The sequence below is a fragment of the Panicum virgatum genome, chromosome 3N, assembly GCF_016808335.1.
Source record: "Panicum virgatum strain AP13 chromosome 3N, P.virgatum_v5, whole genome shotgun sequence".
NCBI lineage: Eukaryota > Viridiplantae > Streptophyta > Magnoliopsida > Poales > Poaceae > Panicum > Panicum virgatum.
This window is the reverse complement of record NC_053147.1, coordinates 18,888,755-18,902,765: the sequence shown is the minus strand read 5'-3', so window position 1 is coordinate 18,902,765 and position 14,011 is coordinate 18,888,755. Positions and strand designations below refer to the sequence as shown.

Genomic DNA, 14,011 nt, shown 5'->3' with positions numbered 1-14,011 from the left:
GAGCCTCCAGCAGCTTTGATAAAAAAATGCCTCTAGTAGCAGTCAACAAGTCGTCCTACAGTTTAAGCATAAAAAATTAGGACTAGGACTAGGGGTGAGCGGGCTTGGCCGCTTGGGCGATGGCTGACTGCAGGCTTGGGTGCGACGGCGGCCAGCTGCAGGCTTGGGGGCAGCGGTGGCCGCGGGGGTGGGGGTGGGGGTGGGGGTGGCGGCCTGGACGCCGCACCGCCTGGAGGGCGACCACGGCCTGGACGCCCCACCGCCTGGGGGCGCCGGCTGAGAGATGCAGCGGCCTGGGGCTGAGGGTGATCGGGTGGGGACGGCGGCGGCCTGGTCGCCCCACCGGCCAATGCCTGGGGGCGGCGGCGCCGGAGAAAGGCGAGAGTGAGAGGAGAGGCTAGCTAGCTAGGGTTCGCGAGAGGCTGGAGTTTGGGCGGGGTGGGAGCCGGGGCGGGGGGCAGGCAGACAGCAGTGGGCTGGGCCGAACAAGGAAACGTGGGCTGAATAGGAGGTTTGCTAGTGGAAATTCGGGAATCAACCGCGGGAACATTCTCGGATAAATACGGGAACCGCGAAAAAGGTCAGGAAAACATCCCAATTGTTTCTGTTCCTGCAACCGCCGGATTTTCCCGGATTTTTTCCCGTTTCCTGTTTTTCCTGTTAATACGATATCTGATCGGTTAAAACGGTATACGGTGCCGGTCGGGACGGGATTTTCCCATTCCCGCTTTCATCCTAGTAATCAGGAGCATGAGCCGAGTGGTGGACGAAAAATTGAGGTGCCGAGGCAGCGATCGGATTACCAGGCAAGAGCGCGAGAGATTAGCCGTGGGAACGGAACGTTGGTCACGAGCACGCTGTCCGTTTCGGTGGGGTTTGGTCGATTCAACGCTTCATTTCTTTTTTGGTGCTCCGAAAAAGGGGAGGTTCTTCTAGATGCAATGCAATGCTCGTGCTGCTTTGTTAATGACACCAACCAACGCGTGTGATACACTGATAGGCACGGAATGGAATTTGCAGTCTTTAGTAATGACTAATGACAGGGTCTCAACTTTTTTCAAATGGTCCCTGTGACTACTGAAAATCGTGCCAGTGTTTCCATCACCAGAGTCGTACATGTGTTTTTACTTTTTTTTTGGGAACCGTGGAAGTCATGCAAGGTATGACGAAGACGAAATCAGGGGGTGTTTAGTTGCCAAAAAATTTTCTACCGTATCCATCACATCGAATCTTTGGATACATGCACGAGACATTAAATACAGTTGAAAAAATAAATAATTACACAGTCTAACTGACTAGCACGAGATGAATCTTTTTAAACATAATTAGTTCATAATTAGACATTATTTATCAAGTAACAACGAAATTTGCTACATACGAAAATCCAAATTTTTTCACCAACTAAACACACCCTCACCACTAGTTCGTGCATGGACCAGTTTTTCCCCGTTATGAGAAGACGAGGTTCCAAACCGTAATCAGTTCACATATCCTTTTTTTTGCAGATTCACATATGAACGTATGATATCTGTTGAGTTCGCATCTTCACTCCTAGAGCTTAGAAGTTCGTATCAGGCGCTGATTTGGGTATTTCAGTATTTCTTTATTTTCTGGTGGCTCCCTGACAGTGGCGGTAGCTCGACGCGAGGTTGGTTCACTCTCATGCGCGAGCTCCCTCGCGTGCAACTCCTACACCTCGTCGGCGGCGGCTTTTCGGTCCGACGGATCGGCGACACCCAGATCCAGTGTGCCCTGTCGACCATGGGGTCTCCTCGCAGATCGTCGCGGAGGCTAGCCCTTCCGCCGGGGGCCGGACCTCCGAGCTTGCCACGTTGGCCTCGCTGCCCGAGTCTAGGATTCCGTGTTTGGTTTCCGTTCTAGGATTTTAGAACACATATTCTGAGAAAGCACATGAAATACTAAGGAGTTTTTGATTTTAGGGGCTAAACTTTAGACTATGTCTCATTTAAGAGAATCTTGATATTTATTAATATTAAATAAAATTTGATTACAAAACTAACCGCAGAACCCTGAGGCTAAATTGCGAGATGAATCTAACGAGGTATATTAATCTGTAATTAGCGAATGGTTATTGTAGCATCACTGTAGCAAATCATAGATTAATTAGGCTCATTAGATTTATCTCGCAAATTAGCACCATCTGTTAAAAAGGTTTTATAAATAAATTTTATTTAATATCCCTAAATGATAAGATTCTCTTCGATGTGACAGAGACTAAAAAGAAGTCCCTGAAAACAAATAGGGCCTAATTGAAATCTATTTGTAAATTTTTTTATGGATGGATGTAACTTTTCGTGATGAATTTAATGACGGTAATTAATCGATGATTGGTTACAGTGACTCTACAGTAAAAATCCTCTAATCATACGGTCAAAAAAACTCATTAGATTCATCAAGATTCTTAATGCAGAGGCTCTGGAATTAGTTTTGTAAACCGTCTTTATTTAATACGTGTAATTAACAGTCAAAAAGTCTTCTATGATTTTTAGGGAGAAACCAAATCGGACCATACATCACTACCAGATGCCATCGTGCTTCTAGCTGCATGGCCGGGAAGAAGGGCGGCCCGGGCGGCCGGACAGGGCCCCCATTTTCTGAGGGCCCAAAATTTATCCGCAACCCACTACGATTAAACTCATTAGCCCAATAATTATTAACTAGGTTTTGTCTTGTTTCTAAAAGCAACTCTAGCATATTTTTTAAACAGACTCCTATCTCAAGTTTAGAGGATGAAGCTAAAAAGATGTACTCTAGCAGATTCTCTACTAGACCCTCTATTTCAGGGAGGCCTCCAAATTTTCTCTTTCTTCCTCCATTCCTAGTTCACTAGGGAGCCCCCTATCATAAATTAGAATGAGATCTATTATCGGAGTTGGAGTAAATTTAGATGTCTCTAAAAAATAGAGGCAGTCCCATTTAGCACTTAGAGGGTCTGATTTAAGGGCTGCTGCTAGAGTTGCTCATAGCCGATCCAAATGTAAGTCAAGACGTTGATGGTGCGATCCTAGGCCAAAGACCTGCTAGCTTGCCCTGTTGCCCTCGAGTCTTTGCAGTTGCCGATTCATCTTCACACAATCACGACTCGCGCTCGAAGCCAACAAAGCGGCAGTGACGACAACAAATGGCAGACAACGATCACAACATCGCGCGACAGCCAGGCAGCAGCACCTAGGAAGACAGACGACGTGATATAAAGATCACTTGAAATCATATCTTCTGCGGCCCCGCTGTGTAGCTGGTGGCTGGTTCTGATTGTGCCATGCGCGCTGACTTCGACAATGGCATGTCTCGGACGCCATACAACATTTGCTAGTCCCAATGGAGTTTCATGAAGATTTTTAGGGCAGCTTGGAGCAGGTAGAGCTAAGAATAAAATGCTAGCATCTTGAGCCGGATTTGCACCAGAGGCCTGAAGGCCTTGTTTGGTTTGTTCTAGAGTTCGGTTTTGTTTGGTTTGTTCTAGAGCTCCTAGAACATGTGACTCGAGATGAGATTCTTGCATGCATAGAGTACTAAATGAAATCTATTTGCAAAACCATCTTATGGATGGATATAACTTTTCGCGACAAAATCTAATGATAGTAATTAATCGATAATTGGCTACAGTGATGTTACATTAACCATCCTCTAATCACGGGAGGGGGAGCTCCCGTAAATTTGCCTGAAGAGGACGTCCGACCCATGTTCAATCACTGAAGTGTGGTTGAGTAGTCAAAGACCTCATTAGATTCATCAGATTCCTAGCGTAGTGGTTCTGAAATTTGTTTTGTAAACTGTCTTCATTTGACATCTGTTAATGGACAGTCAAATCTTGTTCCAGAAACCCTAGAACGGAAATCAAACAGGGCCGGGTTTCTTTTCTTTCTCGCTTTACGTGCTGCTTTGCTCAGCGCCTCAAGCTCACAAGCACATTGAAACATTGAAGAGGGGCAAATCTATTTTATTCCTTGCGGGTCCTGTCGTTACAAAATCTGAGTGAACTAAATCGTTGGAGCATTTGACGCTAAGGTAGCATCTCATGACATGTCTAGGTTAGCACCATAAAAAAAGATTTATATACCAAAGTTGATTTTATAATATTAAATTCTATAACACATTATCGGTATTTTTTTAACACAGTAAGGAGAGAAAAGAAAGGAACTTCGTAGATAAAAGGAGTTTCATCTCCAATTATTCACTTAGTTCTCAATTTTGATAACTGCACTGTAAAATTGTACACTGAGATTGGTCTTATTGCTAGGGAACTCCAAACGAAAGCAATGCACGACTTCTTGTCAGTGTGGACAGCGACGTCCTCGACGCCACTGAGCCTCTTGCAGGTGTCATCATACTCAATTATGAGATACTCCATCCGTTCCAATTTATAGGTCGTTTGATTTTTTTGACATCAAATTTGACCACTCGTCTTATTCAAAAAATTTATACAAATATAGTCAAATTTAAGTCACTCTTGAAGAACTTGGATTGATAAAGCAATCCACAACAAAAAAGTGATGTTTTGCATAAATTTTTTAATAAGACGAGTGATCAAACTTGAGGTTGAAAAAGTCAAACGATCTATAATTTAGAACGGAGGGAGTATCTCTAGGCGAAAATCATGCTCCGGTTTTACTGGAAGGCGATGGTGGCATCTTCGACGTCACGTTCTACTAGTAGACGTCGCTTATTGAAGTCTCAAAGGTAATTGCAACTACCAAGCTCAAGGTGATGATATGGTGCAGCTTGAAACCTTGTTGTAATATGTTGTTATACGAGGATAGAGCGGGTGCACGTGGTTGTGTACTTGTGTTACTTACCTCATCGATGGGCTAAGACGAGGTGTTGTTATATGTGGTTATGCCACGAAATGCGCCCTTGTGATAGGATGTATGTTGGTTAAAACCTAGTTCAGCTAGATAGTTTATTGTGGTTTTAGCTAAGTTTTTCTAAATTAACAGAATGATGTATGATTTTTTGCTTAATTTTTTTTAAATGAGATCGTCGATCTGTGATCTGCCACATCTTTGGATACAATTGAGACAGATGTGGATGCTCTCCCACCCTTAAGATGTTGGTAGTGCCTAATATTAGGGGCCGTTTAGTTCCCAAAAATTTTCACCCAAAAATTTTCACCTCCCCTTTAAACACATGTATGAAGCGCTAAATGTAATTAAATAACAAAACTAATTACACAGTTTGGATGTACACGGCGAGACGAATCTTTTGAGCCTAATTAGGGCATGATTAGCCATAAGTGCTACAGTAACCCACATGTGCTAATGATGCGGTCAAAGGCCTCAAAAGATTCGTCTCGTGGTTTCCAAGTGAGTTCTGAAATTAGTTTTTTAATTAGTGTCCGAAAAACCATCCCGACATCCGGTCAAACTAGCGACGTGACATCCAAAAATTTTTGTGTATGGAACTAAACAGCCCCTAATATAAGTGAAGCATAGGCGCCTATACCACCAGATAAGGGAAGCATAGTTAATATAAAAAAAATTCTACCCCAACATCTTTGCATACTACTATATGTAACATGACGGAGCAAATTTGTATTAGTTAAGAACATCAATGTAACCACTACGGAGCAAATTTCTATTAGTTAAGAACATCAATGTAACCACTACTACAGAACAGTTCAATAGTCTCAGTTAGAAAACCTCTTTTATCCCGATTTCTCAACCGGGATCCCCAATTCGGGACAAAAAATAAAGATCTTTAGTCCTGACTGTGGCAACCAGGACCAAAGAGTAGTTTTAGTTCCGTGTCATGCTACCGGCCGGTCGCGCCCGAGGCCGCCCGTGCTGGGGCCTGACCGAGCCGCTCCCACCCACGCGGCGGCGCTACCTGCTCTGCCTGTACCGGTCGGTGGCAGCGTCCGACCCACTCCGCTCGCACCGGCGGCCCCCGGCCTGGACGCGCGGCGGCCGAAGGTGTCGCTCGGCTCGCTCCTCCCGCGCCGGTGGCCCCCAGTCTGGACGCGCAGTAGCCGGCGGAGGCGCCCCACCCACGCCGGTGGCCCCCGTCCTGGACGCGCGGCGGCCGGAGGCGTTGCCCGGCCTGCTCCTCCCGTGCTGGTGGCCCTCAGTCTGGACGCGCGGCAGCCGGCGGCGGCGCCCCGCCTACGCTGGCGGCCCCCGGCCTCCTCCCGCCCGCGCCTCCCCGGGCTCGAGCACTTCGATCTCCTACTCCCAGCCTGAGAGAAAAGATGAGAGAGAGGAATTGAGGGGAGAGACAGAGCTCAGAGATTGACAAAAGATAAATACAAAGAGAGGGAGAGCTTCTCGAGACTTCGAAGAAAATCACTGAGCCAGAACATGCATATGCATTTGTTCCGGGTGGAGGCACCACCTGGGACTGGGACTATATGTAAAAGGGATCTTTAGTCCCGAATGCAGGCACCACACGGGATAAAAGAAAACCCTTGTTTCCTTTTAGCTATGGGATTCGGGACTAAAGTTATCATTGGTCCTGGGTCCAACAGTAGCCGGGATTAATGTGCTAGATCAAAGATCCTTTTATGTAGTAGTGAACTTGACCCTCGAACCAATCTTGATGCAAAAAATAATATCAAAATCTCAGATCAAAACAAGAGATTTCTCCATCGTAAGATCATAATTCGATCCATCCAAATCACTGCAACATTAAGAAAAATATTGTAACCAGGTAAAGCTACCATAATATCTACAAAACACTTGTGCAACATTTAGAAAGTATCTTCAACAAATACAAACAAATTGTTGTTGCAACATCTGTTAAAATGTACCGCAATAAGTCGAGTAACTTCTTGTAACATCATACACTCCTCGTTGAGGTTGTCATCTCTAACGCCATGGCTCGCTGCCTCGCTCTAAAAAGCTTCTGCTGCTGTCTCGATCTCTCGCTGCTCGGCTGAGTGCTCATTGTTCTTAGATTGCAGATCAAAGACTCAAAGAGAGAGGGCGGTGTAAAGTGGTTGATGAAGGGGGTCTAAGTAGCAGGACCGGAGCCCCATGGATCTTACCAGCATGCTTCCAACCATGGATCTTACTCGAGCAATACGACAAGCTTGTTGTTCTCCTCTCCTCAGAAAGAGGGAGAGACGGAGAGAGAGAGAGTGAATCGGGAGCTTCGATAGGGAGACGACCTATGAACCGTTAAACGAGATTTGAGGATGGAACTGTTCTGACCGGAAAAGCAGATGGGCTTTTTTTTATAAAGCAGCTGGGCTGAGAACCAAGCCGTGGGCTGAGTGAGAACGGACTGAGACAACAGCAACAACAAATTGAAATGGATGATGATCATTTCGGGTCCGGTTACAGCATGTGGGCCCATAGGGGAGCGTCCGATACTTCCTGATGTCTTCAGCAAAAGCACTGATCATGTTTTGTGGGCTTGTGCTCAGCCTCACTATAGCCCATGATTCACTAAAAGTGCTCCTTCACGGCCCAAATTAGCACAGTCGCTGGACCTTCTCTCACTCAATAAAGAAGATTTTCTAAAAAAAAACTCAATAAAGAAGAAGAAAGAATTTATAAAAAAAAGAAGAAGAAAGAAAGAAAGAAAGAAAGAAAGAGTTGCCCACTGGCCACTGGCCAGTGGCCACTAGACCACCACTCGCACCTCACAAGAGAGTTCAGAGTTCACCACTTCATCTCATCGGCTCGTCCAAATCGCCGGCGCCGATGGAGCCCAATCCCAATCCCACCCCGACCGTGGTGCTGCACAGCTGCCTCGGCGTGGGCCACCTGATCCCGATGGTGGAGCTCGCCAAGCTGCTCCTCCGCCGCGGCCTCGCCGCCGTCATCGCCGTCCCGACCACGCCGGCCTCCACCGCCGACTTCTTCGCCTCCTCCGCCTCCGCCGTCGCGGAGCTCGCCGCCGCCAACCCCTCCGTCTCCTTCCACCACCTCCCGCCGCCGGACTACCCCGCCCCGGACCCGGACCCCTTCCTCCAGATGCTCGACGCGCTCCGCCTCACGGCGCCCGCCCTCGCCGCCTTCCTCCGCTCCCTCCCCTCCGTCGCCGCGCTCGTGCTCGACCTCTTCTGCGTCGACGCGCTCGACACGGCCGCATCCATCGGCGTCCCGGCCTACTTCTACTACACCTCCTGCGCCGGCGACCTCGCCGCGTTCCTCCACCTCCCCCACTACTTCGCCGAGACGGACGGCGGCGCTAGCTTCAAGGACATGGGCAAGGCGCTCCTTCGCTTCCCCGGCGTCCCGCCGATCCCGGCGTCGGACATGCCGCACACGGTTCTCGACCGCGCGGATCGGACCTGCGCCGGGCGGGTCGGCCACTACGGCCGCATCCCCGAGGCTCGGGGCGTGCTGATCAACACCTACGAGTGGCTGGAGGCGCGGACCGTGCGCTCGCTCAGGGACGGCGTCTGCGTCCCCGGCCGCCCCACGCCGCCGGTGTACCCCATCGGGCCGCTGATCGTCAAGGGCCAGGACGCGGCGGCGGAAGTGGAGCGGCACGCGTGCCTGGCGTGGCTGGACACGCAGCCGGAGCGCAGCGTGGTGTTCCTCTGCTTCGGCAGCCTGGGCGCCGTCTCGGCGGCGCAGCTGAAGGAGATCGCGCGCGGGCTGGAGAGCTCCGGGCACCGCTTCCTGTGGATGGTGCGGAGTCCGCCCGATGACCCGACCAAGTTCTTCCTCTCGCATCCGGAGCCGGACCTGGACGCGCTGCTCCCGGAGGGGTTTCTGGAGCGGACGAAGGGCAGGGGGATGGTGGTGAAGATGTGGGCGCCACAGGTGGAGGTGCTGCGGCACGCGGCCACCGGCGCGTTCGTGACGCACTGCGGGTGGAACTCGGTGCTGGATGCGGCGTCGGCCGGGGTGCCGATGCTGTGCTGGCCGCTGTACGCGGAGCAGAGGCTGAACAAGGTGTTCGTGGTGGACGAGATGAAGGCCGGGGTGGTGGTGGACGGGTACGACGAGGAGATGGTAACGGCGGAGGAGGTGGAGAAGAAGGTGTGGCTGGTGATGGAATCCGAGGAAGGGGAGAAGCTCAGGGAGAGGCTGGCATTGGCGAAGGAGAAGGCGGCAGAGGCGCTGGCAGATGGCGGGCCGTCGCGGGTGGCGTTTGAAGAATTCTTGAGCGATTTGAAGCTCGCCAAATGATCAATCACGGAAGGTGGGCATCATGGTTGATCCTGGAAGCTGACATGCTCTAAGGTTTGCGTCCGTCAATGCCCACACTGATGAAGTCTGAACTCTTTCCATGAGACAGCATGGCTGTAGATTTGTGAGAGCTTGACATGCTTAGCTTAAGCATTGCACGCAGGAATAATGTGCAGTACCTGTGCCTACAAACTGCGGCTAATAATGATGAGCAGAACTATTGATACATCATCCTATTGGCCTCATAATTTCCTCACAGCATGTTCAATCATAATCACAAATCTAAACCGAGTGCAAGCAGAAAATCGTTCCAGAACATCGAAGTAAGAATTGGCACAAATGTAGTATGTAGTAGCTGCCCCTTCCAAGCTGGGGCTAATGAAAAACTGCAAGCTTTACTCAGTAAAACATTCAGCACAAATCACAATATGCTATACGAGATAAGCACAATAATCGGCGACTTGATTCAGAAAGTTAACAGTTGACAATCAAATGACCTCCTGCATCTAGCATACCTGTGGCGGTTCTTTTGCCAACAAACTGGTCCTTAAGTATAGCACTGAGGAGTCAGCTGATCAGGGGCGTTCTCCCCCTCCGTAGCTGCTCTTCTTCTCCAAATCTCTCAAGAACTCGGCGAGTGCCACTTCAGAGGAACCGCCTTCCTTGGTAGCTTCCAATGCCTTCTCCCTAGCCACCGCGAGCCTCTCCCGAAGGACCTTCCCTTCCTCGGTCTCCATCACCAGCCTCACCTTGGCTTCCACCTCCTCCGCGCTGACAAGCTCCTCGTATCCCTGCATCTCCACCGCGATCTTCATCTCCTCCACCATGAACACCTTGTTCATCCCCTGCTCCGCGTACAGCGGCCAGCATATCATCGGCAGCCCGGACATGATCGCCTCGAGCGCGGAGTTCCACCCGCAGTGCGTCACGAATGCGCCGACCGCCTCGTGCTGCACGACCTCCGCCTGCGGGACCCAGTTTTTCACCACCATTCCCCTGCCCTTCGTCCTCTCCAGGAACCCCGCCGGGAGCAGCCGCTCCAAGTCCGGTTCGGGATACCGATCACCTTCTTCCGGCGGGCTCCTCACAGCCCACAAGAACCGGTGGCCGGAGCTCTCCAATCCGCGGGCAATCTCCTGCAATTGCGCGGCGGAGAAGGCGCCCTTGCTCCCGAAGCAGAGGAACACGACGCTCCGCTCCGGCTGCGTGTCCAGCCACGCGAGGCACTCGTGCGTCTCGCCGCTCTCTCCTCCCTTCCTCCCGTTGTTGACCAGCGGGCCGATGCAGTAGACCCTCGGCGTCGGCCGGCCGGGCACGCAGACGCCGTCCCTGAGCGCCTTCAGGGCCCTGGGCTCCAACCAATCGAAGCTGTTGACCAGCACGCCGCTGCCCTCCGGGATGCGCTTGAACTGGTACAGCCGAACCTTGGTCTGGTCGCTCTCCTTGTCCTGCATCGTGATCACCATGTCCAGCGCCCGGATCGGCGGCATCCCGGGGCAGCGCACGAGCGTCCTGCCCATCTCCCTGAACGACGGGAGTGTGGGGTAGAGGTACGGCAGGTTGAGGAAGACGGCGAGGTCCCCGGCCGCGGAGGCGAAGAAGAAGTAGGCTGGGACGCCGAGCTCCGCCGCGACGTCTAGCGCGTCGACGCAGAACATGTCGAGCAGGAGCGCGTGGACCGCGGGCAGCGAGTGGAGGAGGTCCCGCAGCGCGGGGTTGGCGAGCGCGAGCGTGTCGTGGCTGCGCTTCACCGGGTGCGCGCCGGCGTCGGGGCTGGCCGGCGCCGGCAGGAGGCGGAACGCGATGGCCGGGTTGGCCGCCGCGAGGCGCGCCACCGCGGCGGCCGACGCGGGGTCGGCGTCGGGCGGGTCGACCACGGCGATGAGCGCGCCGTGGCCGCGGCGGAGGAGGTGCTTGGCCAGCTCCACCATGGGGATCAGGTGGCCCACGCCCAGCGACGGGTAGAGCACGAACGTCTTCTTCTTCCCCATGGATCCCCGGCCTGGAGCTTCGACCCCAGCTTCCATCCAGACTTGCTGCTGCTCTGCACGGAAATTGTACGAAATGGACAGGCGACCCCGTGGTCCTGACGAGTGACGAATTGAGATAAAGAACCGACAGCTGCTAGCTAGTCAGTCCATGGTGGTGGCATGCTTTCGAAGTCTGGCTTTCAGTGGCCAGCGTACGCTTTGCGTCTAGCTTGTTCACACGTCTCAACGGAATAATCAAGGTAGTGGTCAGAACACGGCGGCTTCCATCACGGCTGTTTTGTGTTCGGTCAGTTAGCACTGAGCTGGCCGGGGAGCTTGCAGTTGCGGTCTGTGCCTGAATATGGGGGTAGTAAAATGAGACAAGTGTTGTTGCAAAGAGCAAGTCTTTTCAATTGATCCTTTATGTGTATATATACATGAGCCCCATCAATAGGGGGAATAAAGAAGGCCATAAACCACCCATAATAGGGGTAGTAAACACCTATTAAGGAGGGTGTAAAAGAGAGTAAAGAGAGGATGATAGTATCCTAAATACTTTGTAACACTCCCCCTAGATCGAATCCTTCTTTGAGATCAATGTTTATCTTGAATCCTCCAAAAACCCTGTAGGAAAAAAAAGGAAGAAATATGTGTAGGTATACCATTAAAAACTCTTTAGAACCCAGTGGGAAAGTAAGGAGAAAAATGATATGGCATATGTTGATTATTGTCTCATTGTAAACTCATAAGGGAAAAAACCCATAACCAAGTTTAGAGAACGATAAATATGATATGAGGATCATTACTGTAATTATATGTCTTTGATACCTTCTCAAAAAACATTATGGGGGAAAATAGAAGATATGACATGTATTATGTCTGAGATACCTCAATATAAAAACCCCAGTGGGGAAAAAAATCAGAGATATGACATATAAACTTGTATTGATATTGCCTCATTAAAAACCTTCTATGAGAAACCTGTGTGAGGAAAAAATAATAGAGGAAAAGAGTGCAATATGATGTTTTGAACAGGTTATAGTTTCAAGAGGAGTCTCCCCCTGAACCTTTCAACTCTCAAAGTCATCGCATACCGATCTCAACAACATATTGTGAAATGTGGAAATTGGTTGGAACTTTGTGAACAAATCTCACGAAGTTATCACTTGATTCGGCTTGCAAGGTGTTTATCTCCTCACTTTTGTGGGAACAAACATTTCTAGAAGGCAATATAGTGATATTGGTCTTATGCCTGTAGACATCCAAGCAACACAAGTTGCATTATCTTAAATGTAACAGCTAGTGATTCGATGGAATCAAATGTGACCATTCGATGAAGTTATACATGTTCATGTAATACTTCAGAATGAGGAGTGGAAGTAGCCATTAGAGTTAAGTTTGATGACTCATATGAAAACTTTGCCAATATAACATCAGTATGTGATATGAAATTATAGGGGATTAAATAGCCATTATCTTGATACTTCACATGACCATATCTTAATTTATATAATAATAAATTAAGATCCTTTGTGCCATATAGATATATGTAGATATCCACTTTGACTCCCACCTTTCGGTGTTATAGGAGTTGCATTGTTTTTAAGCTATAGCAAGCATCTTAATTGACCTATTGTGATATGCAAGATACATGAACGCTTTGATGGCACTAAGGTCGTTATCCCAAGGGTCAGAATGGATGTTGATCCATATTTAGGGATTGAATGATCATATTATTGGCAGTATGATTGTCCAATATTATTTGGATATTGGTATATAATATCAAATGAATATCGGAAGACTGATGTGTGTGCTTAAGTTATAGACTTAAGCATAATTTGGTCTTGCCCAAATCTTTCATCTCAAATTCCGTCTTATATGATGACTGCCTGTTTTGATATGTGCCACATGAGATGTATAAAACCAATGGGATTTTACTATGGTCACATAGGTGAAATCATCAATATGGGAGACATCCTTCTGTGGAAGGAACTCACCTAGCAAGTTGTACCACAATCAACTTGACTTTTTAAAGTCATAGAGTGACTTGATTTATACACAATGATGTTGCGATTTATGTTTTGATTCAGAATATAATATCCGTTTGGGACTTATAATCCAAATCAAGTTTCATCTGCCAATTATCGATATAGGAACATAATTTCCACACATACCAATGGGTATGTTATGCTATGTCTCTACGTGAAACCATGTGCTACAAGCTCTCACTATTTCACCACCTTATGGATTTGTGAATACATAGTGCTTCCATTGAGAAAGCACTGTGAGGAGAAATCATTTAACAAAGTAAAGATTTCTCGCTTTGAGTGAAAGCAGTTCTCCTTATTGCCACCTTTGATTGACCCAATATGATGACTGTTTGAACACTCTGCCTAGGACTTGTGGTCTGGATCCAGATAAGGCGCATGACAATGTTGAGGAGTTTGTCGACAATTTCTAGTCTTTTGATTGATTCAATGGAACCAATTTTGGCATGCAGAAATGTTTACCCTTTGAACTCCATGTCATTTCCATAAAACAGAGTTAGGGTGTTCCAATGACCTAGCGCCTATATTTGTGCACAAGTTGTACTAGGCTTTTGGAAGTTAAACATCCATAGACTTTGGATAGTAAATACCCATAGTGTCTATTAACATGATGTTGATTGTTGGTGTAGGACACTCTCCGAAACGAAGAGGTCACAACAGCTCAGATGGCAGAAGGCGAAACTGTATGCGAAATGGCAGCAAATGCAATAATGACACAAAAATCAAAGCAACAGCAAGTTTGCTCTGTATTTCATCATCATCTCCACAGTTACAGGGGGTATTTATAGCCCAATGGCTCACCTACCCACTTGCTACAATTCCCATTTTACACCCTAACTGCCCCAAATACAGAATATTCTGTGGGTTGTTTGGTAATATCAAATATACA

At 48.8% G+C, this 14,011-nt stretch overlaps 2 protein-coding genes across 2 annotated transcripts; one reads left to right on the top strand and one right to left on the bottom strand.

Moving 5' to 3' along the window:
* Nucleotides 1–7,563: 7,563 nt before the first annotated feature.
* On the top strand, nt 7,564–9,335 carry LOC120664854 (anthocyanidin 5,3-O-glucosyltransferase-like). Its single transcript, XM_039944206.1, has one exon. The coding sequence runs from the start codon at nt 7,665–7,667 to the stop codon at nt 9,102–9,104; it is 1,440 nt and encodes a 479-aa protein (XP_039800140.1). The 5' UTR covers nt 7,564–7,664; the 3' UTR covers nt 9,105–9,335.
* Nucleotides 9,336–9,451: 116 nt separating this feature from the next.
* Nucleotides 9,452–13,168, bottom strand: LOC120664855 (anthocyanidin 5,3-O-glucosyltransferase-like). Its single transcript, XM_039944207.1, has one exon. The coding sequence runs from the start codon at nt 11,129–11,131 to the stop codon at nt 9,680–9,682; it is 1,452 nt and encodes a 483-aa protein (XP_039800141.1). The 5' UTR covers nt 11,132–13,168; the 3' UTR covers nt 9,452–9,679.
* Between the last annotated feature and the right edge of the window lie 843 nt (nt 13,169–14,011).

What these genes read in the sequence shown, in the direction of transcription:
- LOC120664855 (XM_039944207.1), bottom strand. Translation starts at nt 11,131, where the DNA reads ATGGAAGCTGGGGTCGAAGCTCCAGGCCGGGGATCCATGGGGAAGAAG.
- LOC120664854 (XM_039944206.1), top strand. Translation starts at nt 7,665, where the DNA reads ATGGAGCCCAATCCCAATCCCACCCCGACCGTGGTGCTGCACAGCTGC.